The sequence below is a fragment of the Thamnophis elegans genome, chromosome 5 (assembly GCF_009769535.1).
Source record: "Thamnophis elegans isolate rThaEle1 chromosome 5, rThaEle1.pri, whole genome shotgun sequence".
In the NCBI taxonomy this organism is placed as follows: domain Eukaryota; kingdom Metazoa; phylum Chordata; class Lepidosauria; order Squamata; family Colubridae; genus Thamnophis; species Thamnophis elegans.
In genome coordinates this window covers 63,822,817-63,847,873 of record NC_045545.1, presented here as the reverse complement: position 1 = coordinate 63,847,873, position 25,057 = coordinate 63,822,817, and the positions used below count along the sequence as shown (strand labels likewise).

At 42.1% G+C, this 25,057-nt stretch overlaps 1 protein-coding gene across 1 annotated transcript in view; it reads right to left on the bottom strand.

Moving 5' to 3' along the window:
• The window catches only part of LGR6 (leucine rich repeat containing G protein-coupled receptor 6), a 133,481-nt gene extending 111,460 nt beyond the window's left edge, over positions 1-22,021 (bottom strand). The window contains exon 1 of the mRNA XM_032218588.1: positions 21,795-22,021. Within this exon, the coding sequence (XP_032074479.1) occupies positions 21,795-22,021 (227 nt within the window). The remainder of the gene's footprint in view (positions 1-21,794) is intronic.
• Positions 22,022-25,057: the final 3,036 nt, after the last annotated feature.

Sequence of the window (25,057 nt, the reverse complement as noted above, 5' to 3'; positions counted from 1 at the left end):
ATCTAGTAGCCAGTGGTGGGTTTCAAATTTTTTTAGAACCACTTCTGTAGGTGTGGCCTGCTTTGTGGGAGTGGCTAGCCAGCCATGTGACCAGGTGAGAGTGGCTTGCCAGCCATGTGACCAAGTGGGAGTGACTTTCTGACCATGTGACTGGGTGGGTGTGGCCAACTTGTAAAATGGGGTGAAACTCACTTAACAATGCTCTTGCTTAGCAACCAAAAAGTTGGCTCAGAAACACTGGCATTTGAAACACACAAGTCTTAAAGCTGTCAAGTTACAAGACCCTTGCACCCCTAACCCTTTAGAAAAAAAAACCCAGGGGTGTTCAAACTTGACAGTTTTAAGACTTGTGGACTTCAACTCCCAGAATTCCTCCTCTCGCTCTTCATCTTGATGATGTGCGGACGGGTGGGGGGACGGAGCTAGAACCGGTTCTAAACGGCACTATAGATTTGTGGAACCTCTTCTATAGAAGAGGTTAGAACTGGCAGGAACCCACCCCTGCTAGTAGCCCTATCAAAAATATACATTTAATAAAGTGGGCTGTGACTTGCAAAAACTTATATACATAACTTTCAGAGGAATAATCAAATGGATTAATTTATTTATCAATTTTGGATAGGGTTAGGGTATCTCACAAAAAGTGGCTCTAAGTAGTATATAATAATTGAATAAAACAGTGACTACAAAAACAACAGATGTAAAATTATAAAAACCCACATTAAAATATACATATTTTCAAAACAAATACTCAGTCCTAGGCAAAGAGAGGGTAAATGCCGTCACCTTAGCAATGGAGCCAATGCAGAATGTTTCCAATTTCCTAGAAGCCCCAGATCTGATAACATAGCTGTCCTATTTAGACACATTTTATAGCCAAAGCGTATGCGCGGAAACTGAGTGCTTGTGTGGATGGGGCACGTGTGAGCGAAGCAACCGCACACGCATGCTCACATTAGTGAACCAGTAGGGAAAGTAAGTGAATACCACTCCTGTTGCCAAGCATCTGAATTTTGATCACATGATTATTGTTCTGCTACAAAGGTTGTACATGTGAAAAACGATCCTAATTCACTTTTTCAGTGCTATTGTAACTTTGAATGGTGACTAAATGAACCGTTGTAAGTACAGGACTACCTATACTCTGTTCTGATTGCTGAGAAAGTGCACTTACCTTTGCAGAAACAATGTTTAGAATTTAGGGTGGTTTCAATTGACATTTCCCCCCCTCCCTTTCTTGTTTATTAAATCTTAGGAGAGAAGACTAATTTAATCTACTATTGCATACACTTCATTTTTCAACAATATAACAAAGTATAGTGGGATGTTATTAAAAGAAATACAGAGCTTTAAATCGGAGCAAATTTCTCTTCAGTGGAATGTTTGGAAGACAACATTCCCCAAAAGATTCTGAAATGGAACCTTTCAAGCTTTCAGTTTCTAGGTCAGGGATGCCTCTGGAGCCACTAAGAGCAGCAACAGACAGATGGCAATGTTCTTGGCAGCACATTAGTAAAAGTAAACAAGCTGATTGCATTTAGTCTACAAGTACAGAGCATGAGGCTTACCTTTAGGCCAGAATTTATAGGAGAATGACTGTAGTGTAAAATATTGGGACTCTGACAAGGATGACTCAGGTTCAGATGTTTATTTAGTCCTGAAGTGTGCTGAGAACCTTTACTACCTCACATTCACCTCACTTTGTGAGACTGGAAAGGAGGCAGATGGCCTGCACAATTTGGAGAAAGGGCTGAGGTAAAACTATTCTCCTCAGGCATGTGCTCCATCACTGGTTCCAGCTTAAGCAATGAGTGAAAGAAAATGAACCACAAGCATCTATTCCCTGAAGTACTGGATGTGATATGATGTCAAGTATTATTCTGTCCAATTGTGAAAATGGAGCCTGCCACAATATTTCAACATATTTGTCCAGCAAAGCCTAGTCATAACTAATAATGTAATGGCCAATACAAACGGGAGAGAGCGGAGTGAAATGTGCATGCCCTAATATGACAATTGCTGTTGAAAGGGACAGGGTGTCTAAAGCCTGCCATTTCTAAGGACTACCATGGGCTTTATTTGTCCATCTGATAAAAAATAATGCATGTGGCAGACTAGAAAATTTCAATCCTGTCTCTTGCAATCCCTTTCTTGCAATTGTTAATGTCCATAAAATTGGGGTGGACAACTTTGAAGAGTAGCCTGTCTACCTGTAAAACAGCGGTAGTCAACCTGATCTCTACCGCCCACTAGTGGGCATTCCAGCTTTCATGGTGGGCGGTAGGGGTTTGCTGTAACTCTGCTTTATAAATTTTATAAAGTAAAGTTGCTTCCCTACTTTATAAATCGCCATTACTGTGGAACCGGTGGGCGGTTAGAAACTTTTACTGCTAACAGAGATACAAAAGTGGGCGGTAGGTATAAAAAGCTTGACTACCCCTGCTATAGAAGCAAAGGTATAACATTTTGCCTATAGGTGATAGTAAATAAGTAAAGTAAGTAAGTAAATAATTTTTATTCCTGCATAATGAAGATTCAAACAAGGAATCTTCATTCATGGAACACTCCCTCCTTCAGAGCTTCCCAATCTATGAAAAGAACAAAGTGGTCCATTGTGTCACTTCAAAACATTCTGCTGACTCAAAAATCACAACCTTCATAAATAGAGCAGGTTCTCGGCTTCAACTGTTTGCCTTCCTGTATATATAAGGGCATGGAAAGGGGACATACAGAGGGAACAGCATGCCATTGCACTTTCTCATACAATTTTAATCATGTAGTGTGGGAAATGCTTAAAGGAAACTAATAGGTAAGAATAATCTAAAATATAATTGCAAGAACATCAGACAGGGAAGGCTTATGATACTTTGTCTCACGATTTTTAGGCCAGTTGTTGTCAGATTACCATACCACGTCTCTTTTCTCTATAATAATTGACTTTTTCTAAAATAAAATAAAAACCTATTGTGGAATGTCCATGCATTCTTCTACATTCAGCAATAATCCAGCAAACTGAGTGTTTGGAATGATGTGTAACTGTCAATAATAGGAAATGACTTCTGGTACGGATGCTCTGATTTGAGGTTTTTAATGTAGATCAGTGGTTCCTAAACTTGGCAACTTTAAGGCTTGTGGACTTCAAGTTGAAGTCCACAAGCCTTAAAGTTGCCAAGTTTGGGAACCACTGATGTAGACTATATAGTTTCTAGGATTCTCTGGAATGAAGCAATGAATATTAGATAAGTTAAGATATTTGATTCTGTACTCATTATTTAATTATATAGGAAAATTGTATGGAAAAATTCTGTATCTACATTTTGAGAACCACATCTACAGTGGAGTATAGCAGACTTTGATAGTGCATAGGTAAATTATTTAAGAACAAAGTGAGCAGAACTAGTCCTTATCTGTTGCCAGCGCAATCAGATCTAGGTAAACTGACTTTTCTATACTTTCATTCTCAGCTCTGTGAGTAAGCCTGTTAGATCGGGTAAAGGAGGCACAAAAGGCTTCAGTGAACTACAGCTCTTTATTGCAAGTCAAGTAAGCATCCGGCTGGAGAATGGTCAGGCAGCATCCCATTTTAAAGAGATCTGTCAGACCTCTTGACCAATGAGATTCAATCTCTGTTCCCGCCGGAACAAAGGACCTTGGTGGAAGCCTCTTGCAGTCTGTCCGCGGGGGGGGGGGAGGTATCTAACACCCCTCCCCTCTATGATGGAACAATCTAACTAGTGATGTAGTCACGCAGGTAGGCGGGCTTTTGCATAGCTCTGCCTGACCTGCGCAAATCAGTTCTGGTGTTTCCTTCGCACAAGTCAGATGGACCTGTTGCTCTTGCAACAGCTGGAACTTCTCACAGGCCACGGCTGGAGCTTCTGGTGTTGATTCGCTTGGAGCTCACGGTGGGCCTGCATCAAAGTCAGATAAGTCTTCTGATATTCTCGGGCTTTCTTCAGGACTGCTATTTTGTCTGTGTCCACGACTATGAAGTAGGTTTGGCCCTGGATTGGTCCAGCGAAGTCTATGTGTATTCTGGACCATGGTGTTTGCAGGCACTTCCGTGGGACCGGTCTGGACTCCTGACAGGGCGTGCATGTAGTTACCCATTCTTGTATGTCCCTGTCCATGCTAGGCCACCAAACATAACTCCTTGCTAGAGACTTCATTTTAACAATCCCCGGATGCCCTACGTGCAGTGCTTCAAGGACTGCTATGCGCAATTGTTTGGGAATGACTACCCTGTCCCCCCACAACAAACAACTGTTAATAACCGACAATTCATCCCACTTGGAAAAATACATTTTGAATTCAGTCCCAACTGGCCCCTTGGGCCACCCCCTCCACACCCAGTTCAAAATTTGTTTTATTATAGGGTCCTTTGCCGAGTGGTGTGCAATGTCACTGGATGAGACGGGTCTGGTTTCCAGGCATTTAATGAGGAGGAACAATGTCTCAGAGGTGGGGTCAGCAAGAACTTCGGGCAATGGGCAACAGCTCAAGGCATCCGCATGCCCTAACGTGGTGCCCGGTCGATGGATGAGGCAGTAGGAATAGGCTGCCAGAAATATTGTTCATCTCGTCATCCAGGGAGATAGTGATCCCCAGCCAGCAAACCTAGCAACGGCTTGTGGTCTGTGATGAGTTCAAAATCCCAGCCATAGAGGTACTCGTGGAATCTTTTTACTCCAGCTACTGAAGCCAAAGCCTCGCAGTCCAGTTGGCTGTAGTTCCACTCAGTGGCGGATAATGTCCTGGAGTAAAATGCAATGGGGGCTTCGGCACCATTTGGCATATGGTGGCTAAGGACTGTACCTACACCAAAAGGGGAAGCGTCACAGGTCAACACCAAAGCCAGGGTCTGGCTGTATTGTACTAGGAATGAATCTGCTGATAAGAGTCTTTTTACGGTGGCAAATGCAGTGACCTCGGTTTTGCCCTAGGACCACTTCGTGTTCTTGGCTAGGAGGTGATGTAGTGGTTCAGCAACTGTTGCTTTCTGTTTGAGAAAGATTCTGTAGAAGTTAAGGAGCCCAAGGAACGCCTGTAGTTCGGTCTGATTGCAAGGTGTGGGGGCTTCCTTAATGGCTTTAATTTTTTGTGAGGTCGGGTGAATCCCAGACCCATTGATCATGTACCCAAAAATTCAACTTTTGGTACATTGATTTTACATTTTTCTTTTTTAAGGCAGAGGCCCTTGTCTCTGATTCTAGCCAAAACTGTCCATATGTGTTTTAAAAGTTGTGCTTCATTTGCGGCTGATACCAAAATGTCATCAAAATAGGGGACGATTCCTGGAATCCCCTCCAAAAGTCGTTCTCAGAACTCTCTGGCTCTGTGGTCTTGCGGTGGACACGGGTACTTTTCCATGTGTTTGGAAGTACGCTGTGGCGCTGGATGGTCTCCACTGATTGGGTTGCTGATTCAGATGCTCTAGCTTCATCTAGTGCGATCTGCAGAGAGAGATTGGATCTAGCCAGAAGCCTTCTCTGCAGATTGAGATCTTGCACCCCCAAAATTATGCGATCTAGAATCAGGTCGTCCAGTTCATGGAACTCACAATGGCTGTGGCTTTTCGGAGCCCCGCCACATATTCATTGATCGATTCGCCCTCCTTTTGGTTCCAGATGTTGAACTGGTACCAGCGAAATTATTTGGATGGCTTCAGCGTGTACTGGTCTTCAGCGTTAGTTGCAGTGTAGACCAGGATACTACTTGTAGTGGGGTCGGTTCTGAGAGGTTTTTTACCATCTCGAATACTTCCCGACCGCAGTATCCTAGGAACAAGTTCTTTTTCTGGGCTTCTGGGACGCCTGTGAGATCGTTCGCTTCCAAGAAACACTCGAATCGTAGCATGTATGATTACCAGTGTTCTGTAGCTGGGTTGTACAGAGTTGGTGGAGCATGCATGGCCATTCTGGTTCTCTCTGGGTGTTCAGCGATGGCTAGCTCGATGCGTCACAGGATGCTCTGGGCTGGATGTACTTGTAAGGCTTTGCTCTCTTTGTTTGGCTAGTTGCCTTCCAATCCCACCCTCGTCGCCAGTGTTAGATAGTGTAAAGGAGGCACCTACCGGAACAGAGGACCTTGGTGAAAACCTCTTGCAGTCTGTCAGCGGAGGGGGGGGGATATCTAACAAAGCCACTGATCTGGAACCCAAAATTCCATGAGGTCACTGCCCAAAATCATGTAGCCTTCATACGACTTGGAAGCTTAATGTAAAGAAACATAAAATGTCATCTAACTTTCAGACACTGTGCCACAGAAACTGAAAGAAAAACTTAATTCCAAATCATTGCATATCAGTCCAATATGGGCGCTGGAGTGAAACCTGAGCGTGGTTCCTCCAAGGCTTTGCAATGCTTATGGAGTCTGACTCAATCAACACTGATGCTGTCATAACTGGGTGAGAGCCATGCCCAGTGCCTGTTTCAACTTAAGTCTTCCAGGACTAATAGGATATGAATGCAGAGTAAGATGAAGGGAAATTCATTTAAACTGAGTGGCAAGGTCTTTGTAGTGCCACATGCCCTGTTGATTATCAGGAAAGAAAGCCAACATTAATTACCATCTTCTCAGTTCTCAGGATGCCCGGCTTCTGGATTGAGAGAAGGATATGATCAGTGACACAAATTGGGATGTCAGCTGCAATATCCTGAATCCACCTAAGGTTGGAAAATGAGAACTGGCAAATAGAAATTGGGAAGTTACAGAAACCTTGCAGAGAATAGTCTGCTATATTTTGTCTGCTATATTTCCTCAGAGAACCAAGTACAGAATATTATTCTTAGTTCCCCTCTGAGCTTGATCTATAGCACTTTGTTCCAATGATCAATGTCTAATATATTGAAACTGTTTGAGAACTCAGTCATTTACACAGTCCCAGCTTCCAAAACCACATTGGATCTTTAAAGACCTTGGTTATTGCACCCCAAGATTTGCAAAGTTTTGCCAAATTGCATTTTTAGTATGATTTTTTTTTAAGTTACCGCATTACCAATTTTTAATTAGATCAAATGGAAAGTCAGTGTAGGTTTTGCCCATGATTTCCATGATATTCAAAAACCAAGTGTGGCCCAGGAAAAGTTTTGCAGCCCCGATATACACAAAAATAGACCAATACAGATATTTATTTACCTGTAATACTTTGTCTTTGTTATTAGACAACTGAAAATGCTTTGGTCCAGGAATGTTCACACTGGCTGCCAAGGTTAGCTAATTTAATATACCACCTGTTCTATATTTTCATGCCACTTTGATGTTAGATTCTTTTTATAAAACCAAGAGCTTAGTGTTAACCTTCAACATTTTACAGCTGAACAGAATAATTGATTAGTGGATGGGAAAATATATCCCAAACTTGAGTCCTCTTCTCTCCTTTCCTGTGACTTACATTATAACACCTAATTCATTTATTTACAGTACTACTAATATTTCTTTTATTTTTGTTCTTGTTCATACAATATCTTTCCATTTTACTATTTAAAATAAACAGCAGTTTTGGAGATAGAAGTCCACAAAGTGTTTTTTTTTTTAAAAAAAAAAAATAACCCTCTCATGTATCATTGGAGACCCAATTAAAATTGAAAATTTTGGCTTCACTTTAAGATGTGGGATACTTCAGATCCAACTCTCCAAATTTGCTTTGGATGAGCATGGATGTGCACAGTGCTCCCTTTAATATTTGGCATATTTTCCTGAGTTTGCTCAATAACTCCATGATCCTAGGAAAAGTTTCAACATGGTGCAAGAAGTGTTTTGGAGCAGGCATTAACACAATGTCAGCACCTCCTTAATTCAAAAGTCTATTTTTGCTGGGATTGCATAAGGGAGTCTAGAGAAAAGGCACAGCTACTTTTAAGGAGGTACCCAGAGTTTGGAATATGCAGTACATGTCACACCCATTCCAAAGCACCCTTTGCTTTAGGTCTGAAATACTTTGTATCCATGTAAATAGTGTGTCTAGAGGCGCGGGTGTCATTTGATTTAATTTATCTTCTAACAGCAGATATATAGTGGGAGCATGTTCAGCTTTTTTGCAACCAGGAACTTTTCACAATAGCTTTAGTCATGATTTATTGTTGTACCATTTGAAGCTGGGGAACAAAGCTGGGATGGATCCCAACTATTCTATTTGCCAGTCTTTGAAACTCCTCCTGGATACCCAATAACCCAGACAGAGTGAGAAGGGATCAGAATCAGAGTAGAATAGAGCTGAAAGGGACTTTGGAGATCTTCTAGTCCAGCCCCTTGGTCAAGCAGGAGAACCTATACCATTTCAGACAAGTGACTGTTGAGTCTCTTCTTAAAAACCTTCAGTGATGAAGCACACACAACTTCTGATGGCAAGCTGTTCCTCTGGTTAATTGTTCTCATTGTTAGGAAGTTTCTCCTTCATTCCAGGCTGCTTCTCCTTTTAATTAGTTTCCCGCCATTGTTCTTGTCCTGTCCTTTGGAGATTAATTTGACCCCCTCTTCTTTGTGGCAGCCACTCAAATACTGGATGAAACTGACAATAGTGCATTAGCTCTTCTCTTCTGTGAGGAAGATTCAGAATGTTGTGTGAATTGTCTCCATATAATAGCCTTGAAAAGGAAATATGTTCCAAGCTGACCATGTCTAAGGAGAATGAGATAGAAACACTAATAGTTGCCTTAATTTCAGAAGTCAGGAATTGGGGTGAGACAAGTGTTCCTGCCAGTAGGAAAACCGGGGGTGGGGGATTAAATTCAAAATTAGTAGGAAACAAGGGTGAAAAAACTGGTTTTAGCTTGGTCCAAGATCATTCATGATGGCCAGACCGCCAGAAGATTAACATGGCCACATCTACTTTTTGTATAATGCTTGCAGACATGAAATATTTCTTGAAAGGCACTTATATTCAAAGAGCATGCCACTGTTTCGGTTATTTTTAATTTAATGGACAAAAAATAAATAATCACCATATGAGTGAACACAGTAACAAATGTATTAAAGATCCGGTAGTGGTTTTGCATAGAATGTTATTACAGATTTTTCTTCTCCATAGAGCTGAAGTGTCATTCCCCCATCCTGAAGCAAGAGAAAACTGTATTGGCCTGCAATTATTGGCCTGATCCCTACCCTGCCCCGCCTCTGTTTTTCTGAATAACCCTGAATTCTGCTGTCAATCAAAAGCACTTGATTGATTGCTCTAGATTTCTTGCTTCCCTGTTTAGCATATCACTAACTATCTGCCATTCATCTTGTAGAAGTGCGTAGTTCTGACTGCAGCACTCTGTCTATTGTTTCTTGCCTGCCTTCATATATTCCCTTTTGTCATAAGAATCAGTATTGTTTAATTTTCAGAATGGGAATAGCCAGCAAAAGCAGCCTTAATGGAAATTAATCCTCTTTGAATTTGGCAAGGGATTATTTCCTTGTCAGTGTGCACAGAACTCTTCATTATTCTTCTTCAACACATATTTGTTACTAGTTTTAATTCTCTCCCTAAAGTCCCTTCACAAATACAAAGCTTTAATACTGAGGGCTTAATTCTTTGGCCAAATACTAAATGTTTCTTTCATAACAACTTACAGAGAGATAGTGAATCAACCAAAAATCACAAAGAAGTTTTGAGTACAATCAAAATGCTCCCTGAGGTTTTATGTTACAGGGGAAGGGGGGAATCCCACCCCACCCTACTTGACTACATACAGAGGGGAAACCAACGTATCATGAAGCTCTAGTTGGTAATAAGTAATATTTAATTGAGAGACATGAACATTTGAATTGCGTTCCTATCATGTCTGGGTTTCTGATGGGTTCAGTGCCATTTGGGAACTAGATATGAGATGGCAGCCTTAATCGGCAAAATCAGCCTGCAAAATTAAGGATTTTGCCAAGGATATCCTGGCTTCTTCATTTTTCTCTCTTCATGCTTCCTTCTTTTTTATCCCCTAGCCTGAAGAAGAGTTCTGATCAATCCAGTTCCATGCACTTAGCCCCGGTGTGAGATCCTTTAACACTCAAAAAGCCACAAAGGTCCTAACCAGAATTCCCCCGTTCAATTCTGGAGCTGACCGGTTTCCCCACCATAGAGTCTCCTCCTAGCACAAAGTCCTTTTTCCTCTACCTGTCCTAACTGAAAGCCCTATCAATTGTGGAGCTGATCGGAAAACCTGCCCCTTGCCATAAAGTCTCCTCCTGGCACACCCTGCTTCCCCCTCTCCCCCCAAAACCGGAAGCTCTTCTCAACATTGTGGTACTGACTGGCAACAGGGAGCTGCAGCAGAGGGATGAAAGAGCCACATGCGGCTCCAGAGCCACAGGTTGCTGATCCCTGACTTAGCCTAATAGAGGTATATGTTTACCAGCTGACCCCCAAAATAAAGATATAACTTTGCTGTCTTTGTACAGACATTTTAAAGAAAGGAGCAGTGAGGCCACTGTATATTGTAGGTCCCAAGGCCATCCACTAGAGCTTTCCTTTTTATCATGGGCATCTCCCCTTGGGCAGAGGACCCTGCAGGGACCCAGGGGCAGAAATTGTGGCATATTCTCTGCAGCTCCCATTTCCCAGTCCCATGCCCATCCCCCTCAAGAGAAGGCATTTCCTCTCAGTTGTGGTTCTCTTGTTTGCAGCAGGCCGGGTCCTGACAAGATGCCTCCGTGCCTGGGCCTCGCCTTCCCTTTGAACACAGGGAATGTTATTAATTGCCGCCCTGGGGGGACGTTTTCGGTTGGAAACTATTTTGTCTCCCTGGGGTGCCTTTGTAGTGGGACCTCCGGCTGCCGGGAGCCAAGAGGTTCCAGGAATGGCTCCCACAAATACAGGTGTGGCTGACTCATTCCCCCATGAAAAAGGGGTCCTTTTATGAGACGAAACGTCTCCCTTGAAGCCTATGCTAGACTGCTACCCTCCATACAGTACTTGGAAGGAGGTGAGAGGAAAGGCAACCAACAGAGTTTTGTGTGTAGCTTTAAATCCTTCTTGAAATGCTCTGCAGAAAAAATGTATAATGCCATTCCGAAACAGCTCCTGTTTCATGGCAAACAGGCTAATAATTCATAGTTTGCAGTACCCCTAGAAGCATAGAGATGACTTTAAGAGCTTTACGAATCTGTCTTTGAGGCTGAGTTTCACTTCATTTGTAATAGTTAATTTTATAAATAGATCCAGATTACTAAAGTACTCCTCAGGATGGTTGTTTGGGAATGGTATTCGGATTATGCAAGTGAGTTCTTTGAAAAGAGGCTATGCCAACTGTGGGGAATCTTTTTCAAATTTAAATAAATGCATTTTCATTTTCCTCAAATGGCGGAGGGAGAGGGAATCTAAAAACAGAAAGTACGCTTGTTTGCTTTTATGACTTTGTTTACATTTTTTTTTTAATGTGGAATCTTTCACTTTGAAGTTTTGTTTGTTCAATGAAAGAAAAATTAAAAAGAAAAAGCCTGATGACACCCCATCTTATTTTTCTGCTGATTCTTCTTCTGCCATTGAATCAAAATGATGCCACTCAAAATCCAGATCATGCCATTCTTAGAACAGGGGTGAAATTCAGCAGGTTGTTATAGGTTCTGGAGAACTGGTAGCGGAAATTTTGAGTAGTTCAGAGAAGAAGCAAATACCATCTCTGGCTGGCCCCAGAGTGGGGTGGGAATGGAGATTTTGCAATATCCTTCCCATGCCACACCCACCAAGCCACGCCCATAGAACTAGAATTGAATTTCACCATTGCCTTAGAATATTTGCAATCTAGATCAGTATTTCAGCGCTGTCTGGAGAATTCTGGGAGATGAAGTCTGTGAAACTTAAAGATGCTAAGGCTGAGAAATACTGACTTAGAGGATTTTGCAACCATGATGATGCTCATTCGATATCAAGGCTGGCAGCATCCTGAAAAGGTTTTCCTTATTTTTTGCATTCCCTTCTACTTCAGTTGTCACCCTTCCAAAACAGGGGCAACTACTTGAGGCATTGGCATCTTGTGCTATTGAGGCATTGGCATCTTGTGCTAGGTAGTTTCTAGGACTTTTCTTGTTCCCTCTATATGCCTTTGTTGTATTTATCTTCAGCCTGCCCATGTTAGTCACCAGCTGTTTTTAAGCTGCATGGCATATGAAGCTGAAACTATTTTGGTATGTACCACCAAATCCTTGGCCAGACTCCAAGACTGGAAGTAAATCATACTGGAAGCAAAACAAATATGAAGAGGCATTTCAGGAGGGAAACTAAAGGCAAAGAAGAATTTGACACTCCCGTCCCACCCATTATTTCTCAATTGTTCCCTTGTCCCTTCCTTTTGTTTGACACCATCTGTGTGCTACATGGATCATGCTGCCATCATAGCCACATTTTTACTCTTAGCTACAACTTGTAGATAGCATTTATTCACTGGTTCCTACCACTTGCATCTTTCCCTAAGATAACATCCTTTCTAAAATGTGGACTAGAGGGTTGAACTGCAGTTCTTTGCAGTTCCTAGCTGGTATGGATCATACTTTCTGGAGATATTGGAAATGGTAACCCAACATAATTTGAAAAAGAGGAAGTATCCTCAAAGCACATTGCCACATTGGGTGGGGGAAGCTGCTCATTACAGTACTGTCCTTGTCTGATACTAGATATCTGCTTACAAACTACTGTCCACCTTTAATAAAATAGAATTTGTTTTTATTTGAGTGTTGTTTATTGCTTGCCAGTCATCAAAAAAGGCATAAAATGAGCTGAAAGAGAAGATACAAAGAAACGTTTCTAATCTTAAGCATGTTTGGAAATATGAAGCTCTCGTCATTCTCTTTGCTTGGTTTCTGAACCTCAGCAGGTACAGCAAAAAAAGGAATTGACGTATGTGACATAGCTGCCCTTCTCTCCCCTCATTCACCCTTTGGCAATCCCAGCTCTGCCAGATTTTTTTTTTTTTTTTTTTTAAAGGCTGTTCAAAGAAAGTCCTAAATTCCCATAATCACTAGTTAGATCTCCTAACATACAGATTTAAAGGTATGAGCTCAATTCTTGCACTGTCCTGGCAGATTTATAAATTGCTTCTCCAGGAGGAGGAGGGATGAGACAGGAGGGAGCCAGAGAGGCATGGCTTATTTCTCTTTTGCTATTCCACCATTTTCTCTTGAATTCCCTGGAAATATTGCTTTGGTGTAATGACAAGAGGCCATGAGAAGAGAGCAGCAGAGTCTTTTTGTGTGGTTTAATGTTTGGCTAAACTTATCCATCGTAGTGTTTTTCATCAACACCATTATAATGTGCTGGTCTTATAGACATATCTCAGAAGCTTCCAGATATTACAAGACTACAGCTCCCAGAATGCCCCATTATGGATCATGCTAACAGGGACAGCTGGGATTGATTTCAGTGACAGCTGGAGATATACAGTCTCCTCATCTTTGTATCATAAGGGATAGTCTTCATTTGCAGGGATGAGATGAATTTCCCTAAATTGGAAACTTCCTGCTGAGAAAAATTAAAAACTGTTCCATCTTGCTGACATTATGGATTTTAACAATAGCATCATAAGTGGTTAAGATCCATGAAAAGGCTCATCCCTGCAGTAAATTTAGCTGCTTAATTAATTTTAATTTATAATATTAGTTGACACGTCAACAGCAGTTCTGAATGCTTAAATTGCTTTGCTTATCTTGTTATAATCCCTACAATGATTCTGTTGGAATAGAATGAAGTGTTAATTATATTATACCATAATTATGCCATATAATTAATAGCATATTATTATTTCTACTTTTTGATGTTTAGGCAGGAAAGACAGTTCTTATATAGTTTGGATGGCATCAACTGTCCAAGAGTAGGAGGCTGAGAGAGAACTGAAGCTCGCTGGAGTACAAGTCATCTTTAGAATGAAAACTCCAAAGAATGTGGTTAGTAGGTAGTTATTGTATAATCTGATTATAGAATACTGCTGACAATTAAGAAGAGGTGGTAAAGCAAAGCTAAAAACTGAGTAAGAATGAAAACGGAACCAAGTGTTTTGGAGAGAAAAAGTGGCTAGCAGTGACTATTTGTGCAAAAATGGTGCTTGCTCATATTGTGCCTTAATTATAATTTGTTGACCATACAATTTGACTGGATTGTTGACAGTATTCGTAGAACACATGGCTAAACCATAGACAAGCCATCCCCATTACGGTTTAGAACAATGTGTGAATCTGGCTGTAAGTCTAAGTCCATACGATAGAAATACAAAAGAATACCAAAATAAAGTACAGTCAAACAACAGGATCTTGTGTTCATCATTAGATTCTGCAGCTTCTGATTGTATGTAGCTCATTCCATCTTCTCTAATCCAGACATGTCAATTCTCAGACTCTTCTGGTCAGCTTGGCCAGGGATAACAAATGTGGAAACTGAAATCCATACACTCGGTGGGCATCAAGGTTGAAAAAGACTGAGTGCATGAATTTACACACATGACCATAAGGACATTTTCATTTCCTTACAAACATGTGCATGTAACATTGCACAGCTGTATAATTACGGCAATATTTTGCTATAAACAAACCAATCAATTGGCTTTTCAACTTCCTCAGTTGCCAGGGACAAAATGCAATATGGCATCTGGAATGACTTATCTCATGTTTTACTTTTTCCATATTTCCATAAGACATTTAATTGCCAGCTTTAACATTATTAGGTTTAATTCCATAGTATCATCATGGTGCATGTGATTTTCCTTCATAGGATGGCTTGGAGGCCTAGTGTTGTCTTAAATATTTCTAAATATCAATCATGGTGTTGTAGGACCAGGTTACTTCATTCATATAATCCTGCATATACAAGTATTACACTTAACAATCCAATAATTTTAGCAAGCCTACTTGATCGTCATTCTTCAAGGCATGAACATAGAATGGAATTTCTTCTTCTTTTCATTAGCAATCTTAGGTTGCTCTTGAAAGGTATCTGCACGCTTCAACTGATGCAGGATGCAGCAACCAGTCATATGTGCCACTAAAATGGCACAGTGCTCCATAAGCTGTATTGATTGCCATTTTGCTTCTAAGTCCAATTCGAAAATGCTTTAGACCCTCTCATGACATGGGATTGGGTTATCCAAGAGACTGCTTCTCCCTAAATGTAGCTGCCTGTCCCATAAGATATGGTAGAGAAGACATAGTGCAGGTTCCAACTGGTGGGTGCCAGAAAATGTGTCTTCTATACCATGGTGCCTATCTTATGAAATGTTCTTCTCCTTCAGCCTCCTGAAGTGAGGTTAGTTCCATCCGTGCTAATGTTCAGGAAGTCCTAAAGATCTGGCTTTGCCACCAGATCTGGGGATCTCCAGGGACTGGGAAAATTCTGAGATGGGTCAATGACTGTGGTTAATATTATATTTGTTAGTATTTAATTGTATACTGTCCAGAGTCCCTCTATGATTGTTTTATAATTTTAATAATGATTGTCCTTATATATTGACTTAACATATTATTGTATGAGACTCAGAATTGCTTTTTGTGATATAGGCCACCATATAAATTTGTTAAAGAAAAATAAAGCAAAGATTTATATTTTACTTATTCTTCCAATATTCCTGCATGATACACTCCAAAAGGTTGTTTGAAGAGAGTCCAAAAGCCACAGATAATATAAAAATGACAGTATCTACTGTATGGAAACTAGTGTATGGCATATATACTAGTAGCTTTACAGCACCTTCACTAGTTCTGATCCATTTGTGGATTCATGGTACTGGTTTTAATAAATGGTTTAGGACCAGGGTGCCACAAGTACAGCCTCTGTATATATTCTGCTATCTGGTTTGAAGCAGAATGTGATGGGGAATAGACCCTCTTTTATTTTGAGATTTTTGAATTGGAAATTGGAATTTCCCTTGCTGGAGAATCTCTTCTTAATCTCCCTGTTCTAAATTTGAATGCAAGATGAACAAGAATGCTTAATTTGGATTTCAGAATGTAAAATCTGTCATGATTAGTATATTAGATAACTAATATAGGTAATGTTCTCTCTACAAATATCATTCTCTTTTGCAGCATTTCCTTTCTGACCAATAAAAATATCTCAGTACAACCTGTTTCAGCAGAAGGCATAATTACATCCACTCTCCACCACCATGCAAATGAAAGCAGATTCGTGAACTGCTATGCTGCAACATAAATAACTTGAAGACATAAGATCTTTGGAAAATCTTTGGAACTCCCCGTGGAGATTCGAACCCTCACCACCCTCCAGGCCTTCCGCAAAGCCCTCAAAACCTGCTGTTCCGACAGGCCTGGGGCTAAAGAGCTGTTGCCCCTGTCTCGAATGGTATGACTGTTGTGAGTTTTAAATTATATATTGTTATGTTTGTTTTTTAAATTTTTTGTCTGTATCCCCCTTCCCCGGTTCGAGTTGTGAGCCGCCCTGAGTCCCCCTTCAGGGGGAAAGGGCAGCATACAAATACAATAAACTGAACTGAACTGAACTGAGATGAAGTTGAACAGACAAAAATTATAAAATTGAAACTCCTTTGGGCTTTGTGTATTTTTGTGTATTCTTTAGTGTACTCATTAGGGCAATGTATTTTGCCACCAACTTTGTTAGTAGCCTAAATGCCCAGTTTGATACTTTACTTAGAAACCTCTGTCTGGGAATAACACCAATATTATACATTCTGTGTTTTCCATGACATACAGAGTTGGATCCTTCTTAAGTATATGCAGAAACCTCAAGTTGTTAGTAGTAAGAAGCATTTTACTAAAGAAACATTCAAAATCATGTTGCAAGAAAAAAAATATGTGAATGGACTGAATTAAGCAAAACAGTTGAAATTCAGAGAAAATTTTACAACAGATGTAACTGTCCTAAACTCTCACATCATTTGGACTCTATTTAAGATTGAGGAAATCTAATCATTGGCCATGCCTGTCGGGAGTTGTATTTCACAAGTATCTACAATGTCTCAGATTTTCCACTTCTGCCTCAACCCAACCAGTAAGCAATTTCTTGAATGTAGCAAGAACATTTCTACATCTTCTTTTGAATGAATACAATTATTATCCAGTGTCCCCCATATTCTAAAGATAGCACTGGAGATAAAAGCTTTTTGGTAATTTCAAATACTAAATTCTAACACCTTTTCCTCAGTATGCAGAAGGATGAAAAGATAAACTAAGCTCAAGTTAACCAAGGACAGCTTTTTGCCTGAGATAAGGTACAGATTGTACAACTTTTCACTGGCTATCCTGTTTGCATTCAGCAAGAAATTTAGAAGAGATGGGAAAGATGGCACTTGAATTTCAAATTCATACATGGGGTGTGAAATTCCAAATATGGGTGAAGAATGTTAAACAGAAGGGGAAACTCAGTGAACATCTTCTGACTTGAATTTCAGCTTGCACAAGTTCAGTAGCGGAGAAGAGAGAACAAAGCTGAGATAACTAGAGAGATTCTATTTCCTGCTACAATCGATATTACAATACAACACAACACAACAACTAGCTGAACTGGGATGGAAAAAAAGTAACATAGAGACAATGAGACAATCTTGCTCTTCAGGAATAGTTTGTTACTTCCTCCTTCCAAGTATATATTTTTTCACTTCCCAAGTCATGCCTACATTCCTAAAATATCCTAAATCTAATAGTCTTTCATTCAAGGAGGTCTATCTGGATTAAGGATTAATTAAAAAAAAGATGGAATGAATGATGCTATGAACCTGAATATGTTGATTCAATCTTATATTACCACCTTTGTTTGGTAGCTACGTATTGAAAAAGAATTATAATCTAAAGTGTGTAGGTAGCTGTACTGGGCTGAAATCAGCCGTGGCAGAATAAAACACTCAGTGACTGTAGATAAATCTATTTTAAAAAATAACTATATAATCAGGTTCTAAAGGATTCCTTTTCTCTTAAACTACTGTATTCAATAGATAATGGCTTCTTTACTGCTTTATTATATCACACAGAAGAGTTTTAGTCCTGGCAATAAAACTAATGTAACTAAACTCACTTCTTTTACTTTTGGATAAAAAATACCCTATCTATTTTCCACAAAAATATGCGTATTTGCAGGTATAGGTTTGCAAAACCAGATTTTGCCTGGTATGTTGTGTGAATCCAATTCATATTGCTAATGCATGGTTTAATGTGTTTTGCAAGCCAGGAAATTGATCTGAATAAACTCAGGTTATGTTAAATTTGTGTGAATGCAACCATGAAAAAAATATTTTTAAGCAGTGATGTGGGAGATCGAGTTATTTTTGCTATTCTATATTAAATATTTTCCGAATACAATTCATTTGCCGAATAGATTACATTTGTCATTTAGAGAATTTGCAGGAAACCTGATGCTTCTTTAAAATGCAAAGGAAAATTTTTAAAAGGAATTGTTATTCAGAAATTAAAAAGTTGGAGGAACTCTTCATTTAAGGATGCATTTTGGAGACTATATTTCACAGTGTAAGGTTGATTTCCATAAAGAACTATCAATGGCGCCACCACATGCTGAAACTGAATTATTGTATCCTAGAGGGATGTTCCTAGAAGAGTTACAAGGTGATTAAAGACTCCTTTGAGCTTAGCTGGACTTCTAGGTAACTACATAGAGAAGTCAATGTCATTTTTTTGGCAAACATTTAGAAGTGGTTTGTCCAGGTTTTTTAAACTCCCAGATCTAGCCTAAAATTCTTGTATTTATATCAGACCTTTAGATGTACTCATAAGCTTGCTCATAAAAAGTGACACAGATCAATTGAAAGCAATTAATATTTGAAGATGCCCTAAATTCAGAACTTCCTAGTTGGAGCAAAAAATGCCTCCTGCCCAAGACATTGTCCTTTTAACACCCAGACATGATCTTTGAGCTTCCATAGCCAGAATAAGCTTTTTTAGTAGATTCCTTGAATCTGTTGCTTGCGTTGGAGTAGGGCTGAATTTTCAGTCAGCTATGTCAAAGATGGGAGTTGTAGTCAAAAATCCCTGAAAAGCTCCTGATTGTAGAAGTTTATCCTATGGGATCTGGCAATCTCAATAGAACGATGACTACTAAGGATCAAATTACCCAGGATATATTAATAAGTGCAAGAATGCACATGTTAACAAACCACAAACGCAAAGATGTGTCAAGGCAGAATTTAAAAGAGAGGGAGGTATTTACGCTTTTTCTTCAACATTTCTCTCCTCCAAAGTTTCTTAAATACCTTTTCCTTGAAAGATATTAAATACACGTCCACCTTTCTTCCTAACGTAGCCTAATTCCAAATTCAAAGCTACAGCTCAAAAGGACCTTTGGTACCCCTTTTATATTCTTGTTCTGGTGCCTGAAGGATGAAAAGTCTTCCTCACAGAGTTCATATGTACAGTACGCATTCCAGCTTTGAGATGAGAGACCGGTTGTGTTGACCTTGTGGCTGAAATCGCTGTGTCAAACCCAGGGCTAGTTCAGCACCAAACAAATAGAGCATTTGTCGCTGGCCTTAAAAGGGGTGCTGATTTGCAGCCTAGCTTTCAGCCCTGCTAGCACTTTCAGCCATAGGAAGTCAAACCAGGCAGTGCAAGGGAGAGGGGAAGCACCACCAATAACCTTTGTTGCTGCTGTAGCTCAAAGACTTGTAAAGTAATTACACAAAGGTATAAGCAAGGCTTTCTGTAAGTAAATTACTTCTGTAAGTAATCAGGAGCCTTGATCAGGGTGTCTCTAGGGTTGGCCTTTGGGAAATTGAAGGGAAAGTTTTTCGGGCAAAGCCTTGAAGACAAGGTAGATTTGGATGAATTAAGTGGTGGACTGGGTCCCTTAAGAGCATTTTAACATTTACACCATGTAATGCTGCACGGTGAGCTGCAAATTAGGCCATCCTTATTACACTTTATTAGATTCCTAAGTGTGTTTTGTAGAAATCAGTTGTTCACATGTATTGTGCAAAAATAATGCCATGGACTGAAAAAGTTGCATTTTAAAGGGGAGGGTCTCCCAGCCATGGAAAGTACTATATATAGGAAATAATATTTTGGGGCGCAGGGCTGGCCTCAGTTGTTTAATAAGATTGCTTCTGGAGTCACTAGGTTGACTAGTATGAGAACTTACTTTGACTTGATCAATTCTATTCTTTCAGTCTCCCACTAAGGCTTACGGTAATTGCTGAAGTCAAAGATTTTCACTAATTCATGTTTTTTTCTTCTTTTTTTGCAGAAGGACTCTGGATATAGAACTTTAGGCACCCAAGGCAATATCTTGGTTATGTATAGCTCCTGGTGTTAAATATCTTGCATCGTAGATCAAATCCTCAATTATCTAGAAAATCTTCCCTCTTGAATGCCTCTTTCCCCCAGTAGCTTTGGTGTTGGGGAAAACGGTTCAAATAGCAATCAGAAAGCCAACGTCTGGGAGATACAACAAGTGCATTACCTCCTGAGTTTTAACATAATCCATTTTTCTTCTTGAAATGGCTATAAGTATATTCCTCTTGAAGGAGAAAAACTGGCCTGGCAGGAGATACCAGATGTGAGTGTTCTCCCACAAAGAAGTCAGAAATGCAGCAAGACCCAAAGGCAAGGCTCCCACCAACTTTTTGCCCTGACCTCTAGGCAGTGTTGCTTACAGTACGGATTATTTAGCGCCCTGTTTTTCCACATTTGGCAACTTTTGAGGTGTGTGGATTTCAACTCTCAGAATGCTGACTGGTGTAAAGGAACAGACAGGAACTCTCTTTGCCAGGTATCCCACAAAACCTTTTCCACAGATTTCCGGACAGCGTTTCCCAAATTTTTTTTTTTTTTTTTTTTGCATTGTCTCTCTGTAGGATTTCTTAAAAACAAAGCCAGATTCTTCGTCAGCGCAGGGAAGTTTAGCTAAACCTTCTCTGCCTAAATATGCAAAATCTCTTTCATAAGCGGGCGACTGTCTGATTTCAAAGCAAAAGCGCCGCTCGGAGCAAACAGCCACGAAGCACGCAGGGAAGGCAAGGATTGCCCAGTTTTGCTACACGCTCATTCAGCTACGCTACAGATAGGCGAGCAGAGAACTTTCCAAAGAACAGAATAGACGTGGCTAGGACCTGTGGAAGCGACACTTCAAACGCTTCCCCTCTGCCGTGGTTCGGGTTCACCGGACCAGAAGAGCTTGTTCCTTTCCCCCACCCCATCCCCGACCCCTTCAGTTTCCAAGCCGCGGGGGACAAGCTGGATGTTGACTCTCCCCGAGCCTGCAAATCCCCAAATGATCCTGGCCCCTTGATTTGAGAACTACGGAAGAGAGAGAGATGGGATTCCCCGTCGCAGTTTTTCCTAATTACTCAAGATAAATATACTCTTAAACAACCAGAATCTGCCCTGCAAACAAGCTCTGTTTCCGCTGATCCGTAGCAATCAAGAAGTAACGCAAGCAGAACATCGCACTCTAAACAGGCTTTGCTCAGGACCAAGAGAGAGAGAGAAAGAGAGAGGAGAGAGAGAAGAAAGGAGAGAGAAGAGAGAGAGAAGAAAGGAGAGAGAGAGAAGTAAGGAGAGAGGAGAGAGAAAAGAGAAGAAGAAAAAGAGAGAGGAGAAGGAGAGAGAGGAGAGGAGGAGAGAGAGGAAAGAGAGAGGAGAGCGAAATAGAGAAGAGAAAGAGAAGAGAGAGAAGAAAGGAGAGAGAAGAGGGAGAGAGAAGAAAGGAGAGAGAGAAAAAAGAGAGAGTGAAGAAAGGAGAGAGAAAGAGGAGAGAGAGAAAGCAAGAGAGACGCTCCTCCGTTTCTTTTGGGATACGGCTAGAGTCGCCCTTGGATTTGACGGCAGGCAGGCATCCCCCCCCCCCGCCACTCTCCCCCCTTCCCGTCCCCTCCCCGGGAAAAGCGAAGCGAAGCGCCTGACAGGTCTGTGCTTACAGGTAGGCAGTTAAGGGGCTGAGGCCGCTGGGCACGGAGGCGAGCGCTAGTTCGGAGCAGTCGGCGGAGAGCGCGATGCCGTCCTCCTCGCAGTGGCAGAGCGGCGGGCAGAGGACCGCGACCCCCGGCGGCTGCGCCGATGCCAGAGTGCCGGAGAGCGCCAGGACGAGCCAGCAAGGCAAGAGGCTGTCCAGCCAGGCGGCGAGCGGACCTCCCGCAGCCAGCATGCTGGGCGCCGCTTGGCCGTCTCCCCTCTGGCCGAGCGGTGCGCAGGAAGACTCCAAAACTGCTACCGCGGCCGGCTGCACCTTCCGAAACTCCTGTGCTCGTCTTCCTCGGCGCCGCCGGGAAGGGGAGGCATGGCTGGATGGTCGCGGTTATTGGGTTTCACACGGGGCTGGGCTGGGCTGGGCTGGGCTGGGCTGGGAGGTAAAAGACTCGCGGGGAGGAGTTAGAGACCGGGCGCCTCGATCCCTCTTTGCCTCCCTCGCGCAGGCATTTCATTCAAAGAGAAGACGGGGGGAAGAGACCTGCCACGAGCGCAGCAATGGCTTTGCACTGAGGCTCACAAAAACACGGGAAGAAAGAGAGAGGGGGGGAAGGAGGGAGGGGGGAAACGGGGGGATGAATGAATGAACGAACAAACGAATGAACTCTTTCTGAGGAAAGTATAGCATCAGTTCTAGGCATTGTCCTAAGGCAGGAGTGGGCAACCTTAAAGACTCAAAAAGCCATTTGGATCCATTTCCCACAGAAAAGAAAACACCTGGAGCCACAAAACCCTTCCTGTGCCTGACTATTTCCTGAGCGGCCACAAAACTAGCATCTGTCGTTGAATTAAATGTTCTGTTTTCTTCTGAAACTTTTCTTTTCTTGGATTTATCCAGGATTGGCTTACTGGGGGTTGAAAAGCTCAATAAATCGCATGGCGGCAGGTGTTGCACATTGGCAGTTGTGATGCATATTTTGAGTGAGGGATGAAAGAGCCACATGCAGCTGACTCCTAACCTAAGGCAGGGATCTCCAACCATGGCAACTTTAAGCCTGGTGGTCTTCTGCCAGGTTTAAAGTTGCCAAGGTTGGAGTCCCCTGTCCTAAGGCCCATTCTGTTACAAGGACTTTTGGCCTGGTGTCCTTTTCCTCCTGCCCACTATTCTACAGAGATCTGTTTGTCTGCTTGCATTCAGGGTGAGTTATGTTCTTAAATGATCGTTAGAAGATTTTTCAACCCAGATTTTTGGTAGAAACTGTCAGAAAGCCCCCTATGCTGAGCTTTAGATTGTTACATTGGCCCATTGAAGCAATCCTAATTTTACTGGTGCAATTTAATGTAAAGATTCCTAGACAGTCAATTTAGTCCTTTTTAGGCTCTTCCTCCAGGGAAGAGACAATCCAGTGGCGGGTGTGCCTGGAAAATTTAATTTAAAAGCATACTGAGACTTAAAGAGACATACTAAGCAGAGATTCAGATTAGCTGACAAAAAGTAATACAGCCTCTCTCAATAGAAAGAAAAACATAAACACTTAATGACTGGAAAAGTCCAGTCAACAAAGTAACAAAGGCAACGCAGCCAAGAGATTTATTTGGGTTCCACCACAAAACCGCGAAGCCCTTATCCGCGCTGACATAAGTGCGGAGGAAAATCCGCGGCGTCCGAAGCGCTAAGAAAAACACGACCCTACTACCGCGACAACAGCGCGGTGACAGAAGGGCATTCTACATGCTTCGTTCTTTGCCTCTGTACCTCCAAAGGTAGCCCTCCTCCTCCAGCTGACAGCGGCAGCGGGCACGGGGCAAATCGGGCTGCCCAGCAGCAGCAGCCCACGGGAAGGGTCCAGCTCAGCCAGGGGGGGCAGCAGGAAGCCCGCGGGGGGCCCGAGCGGGGCCGCCGACGCCGCCCACCCTGCCTCTTTCTCCAGGGGAGGTGCTGGCGGAGGAGGACGCGGCGGCAGCTGAGGCTGTCCGGGGCCGGCGAAGCGGGCTTGCCCGGCGGAGACAGGCCGCCCTCTTCTGTTCTCCCTTGTTGAGGAAGAAGAGGGCGGCCTGCCTCCGCCGGGCAAGCCCGCTTCACCGGCCCCGGGAGAGCCTCAGCCGCCGCCGCTGCCGGGCCCCCCACGGGCTTCCTGCTGCCCCCTGCGGCTGAGCTGGACCCTTCCCGTGGGCTGCTGCTGCTGGGCAGCCCGCTTTGCCCCATGCCCGCTGCCGCTGTCAGCTGGAGGAGGAGGGCTACCTTTGGAGGCAAAGAACGAAGCATGTAGAACACCCTTCTGTCGCCGCGCTGTTGTCGCGGCGGTGATGACGCGCGGTGATGATGTCGCGGCTTTAGCAACGTGGTTTAATCACCGCTATTTTGACGAGCGCGGTTTTGTCGTGCCACGTTTATTTGCATGCATTTCACAGAAGTTATTTCCAATGCTTCCCTTTTTTATTCTTGATATTCTTTTTTTCCTCATCCATTGAGTTGTCGCTCAAGTAAACAACTTTGCTTACCTCATTCAAGCCTATTTAGTATTACTGAATTGTAAAATCATTGAGTTGGAAAGAGCATTTGAGCCTAAGCGGTCTGTTCTCACTGGTACTATTTCTTTCTGACTAGTAGTAAAGCATGTTAACAGGTTCAATGTACATGCTGATCCCTACCGCAAATGTGCAGGGCATTATATAGGTCCCCAGAGATGTTCAAGTTTCTTTTACCTATGTGCCCTCACATGTGGAAGTTACTAGGGCTTACAGTATGTAGGGCTACTGTAACGGCTGGAGTTTGCAAGACTGAAGGATTTGCTGGAGAGAATCAGAAGTAGCTCACACTTGCTTGTTGTTTTCCAGACAGGCAGCTTTAGTCTGCTCAAGTAAGACGAACAAAGAGTCTTGTCCTTATAATCACTGGTCTTTTTTTGCAGGCAATGTGGTTTTGTGTACCTGTTACTGGGAAGTCCCATTTGCATTGTTTTTTTTTCAAAACTGTAATTCCTATCACTCAAGACATAATTCTGGGCATGAGTAACATCTGATCCACTGCATATCTACTACCACGAGCTCCTACTAGTTGATTCCTGAAGGATGCAGATTATGAAGATTATACCATCAAGTCAGTTAGCAACCACATAGACTGTTTTTTTTTCCAGAATAAATGAATTTGACTAGAAATTATTTTGGTATCGGACCTGGGTACTTGAGAGACCGCTTTCTGCCAATTACCTCCCTACGACCAATTAGATCCCACAGATTAGGCCTCCTCCGGATTCCATCAACTAGTCAGTGT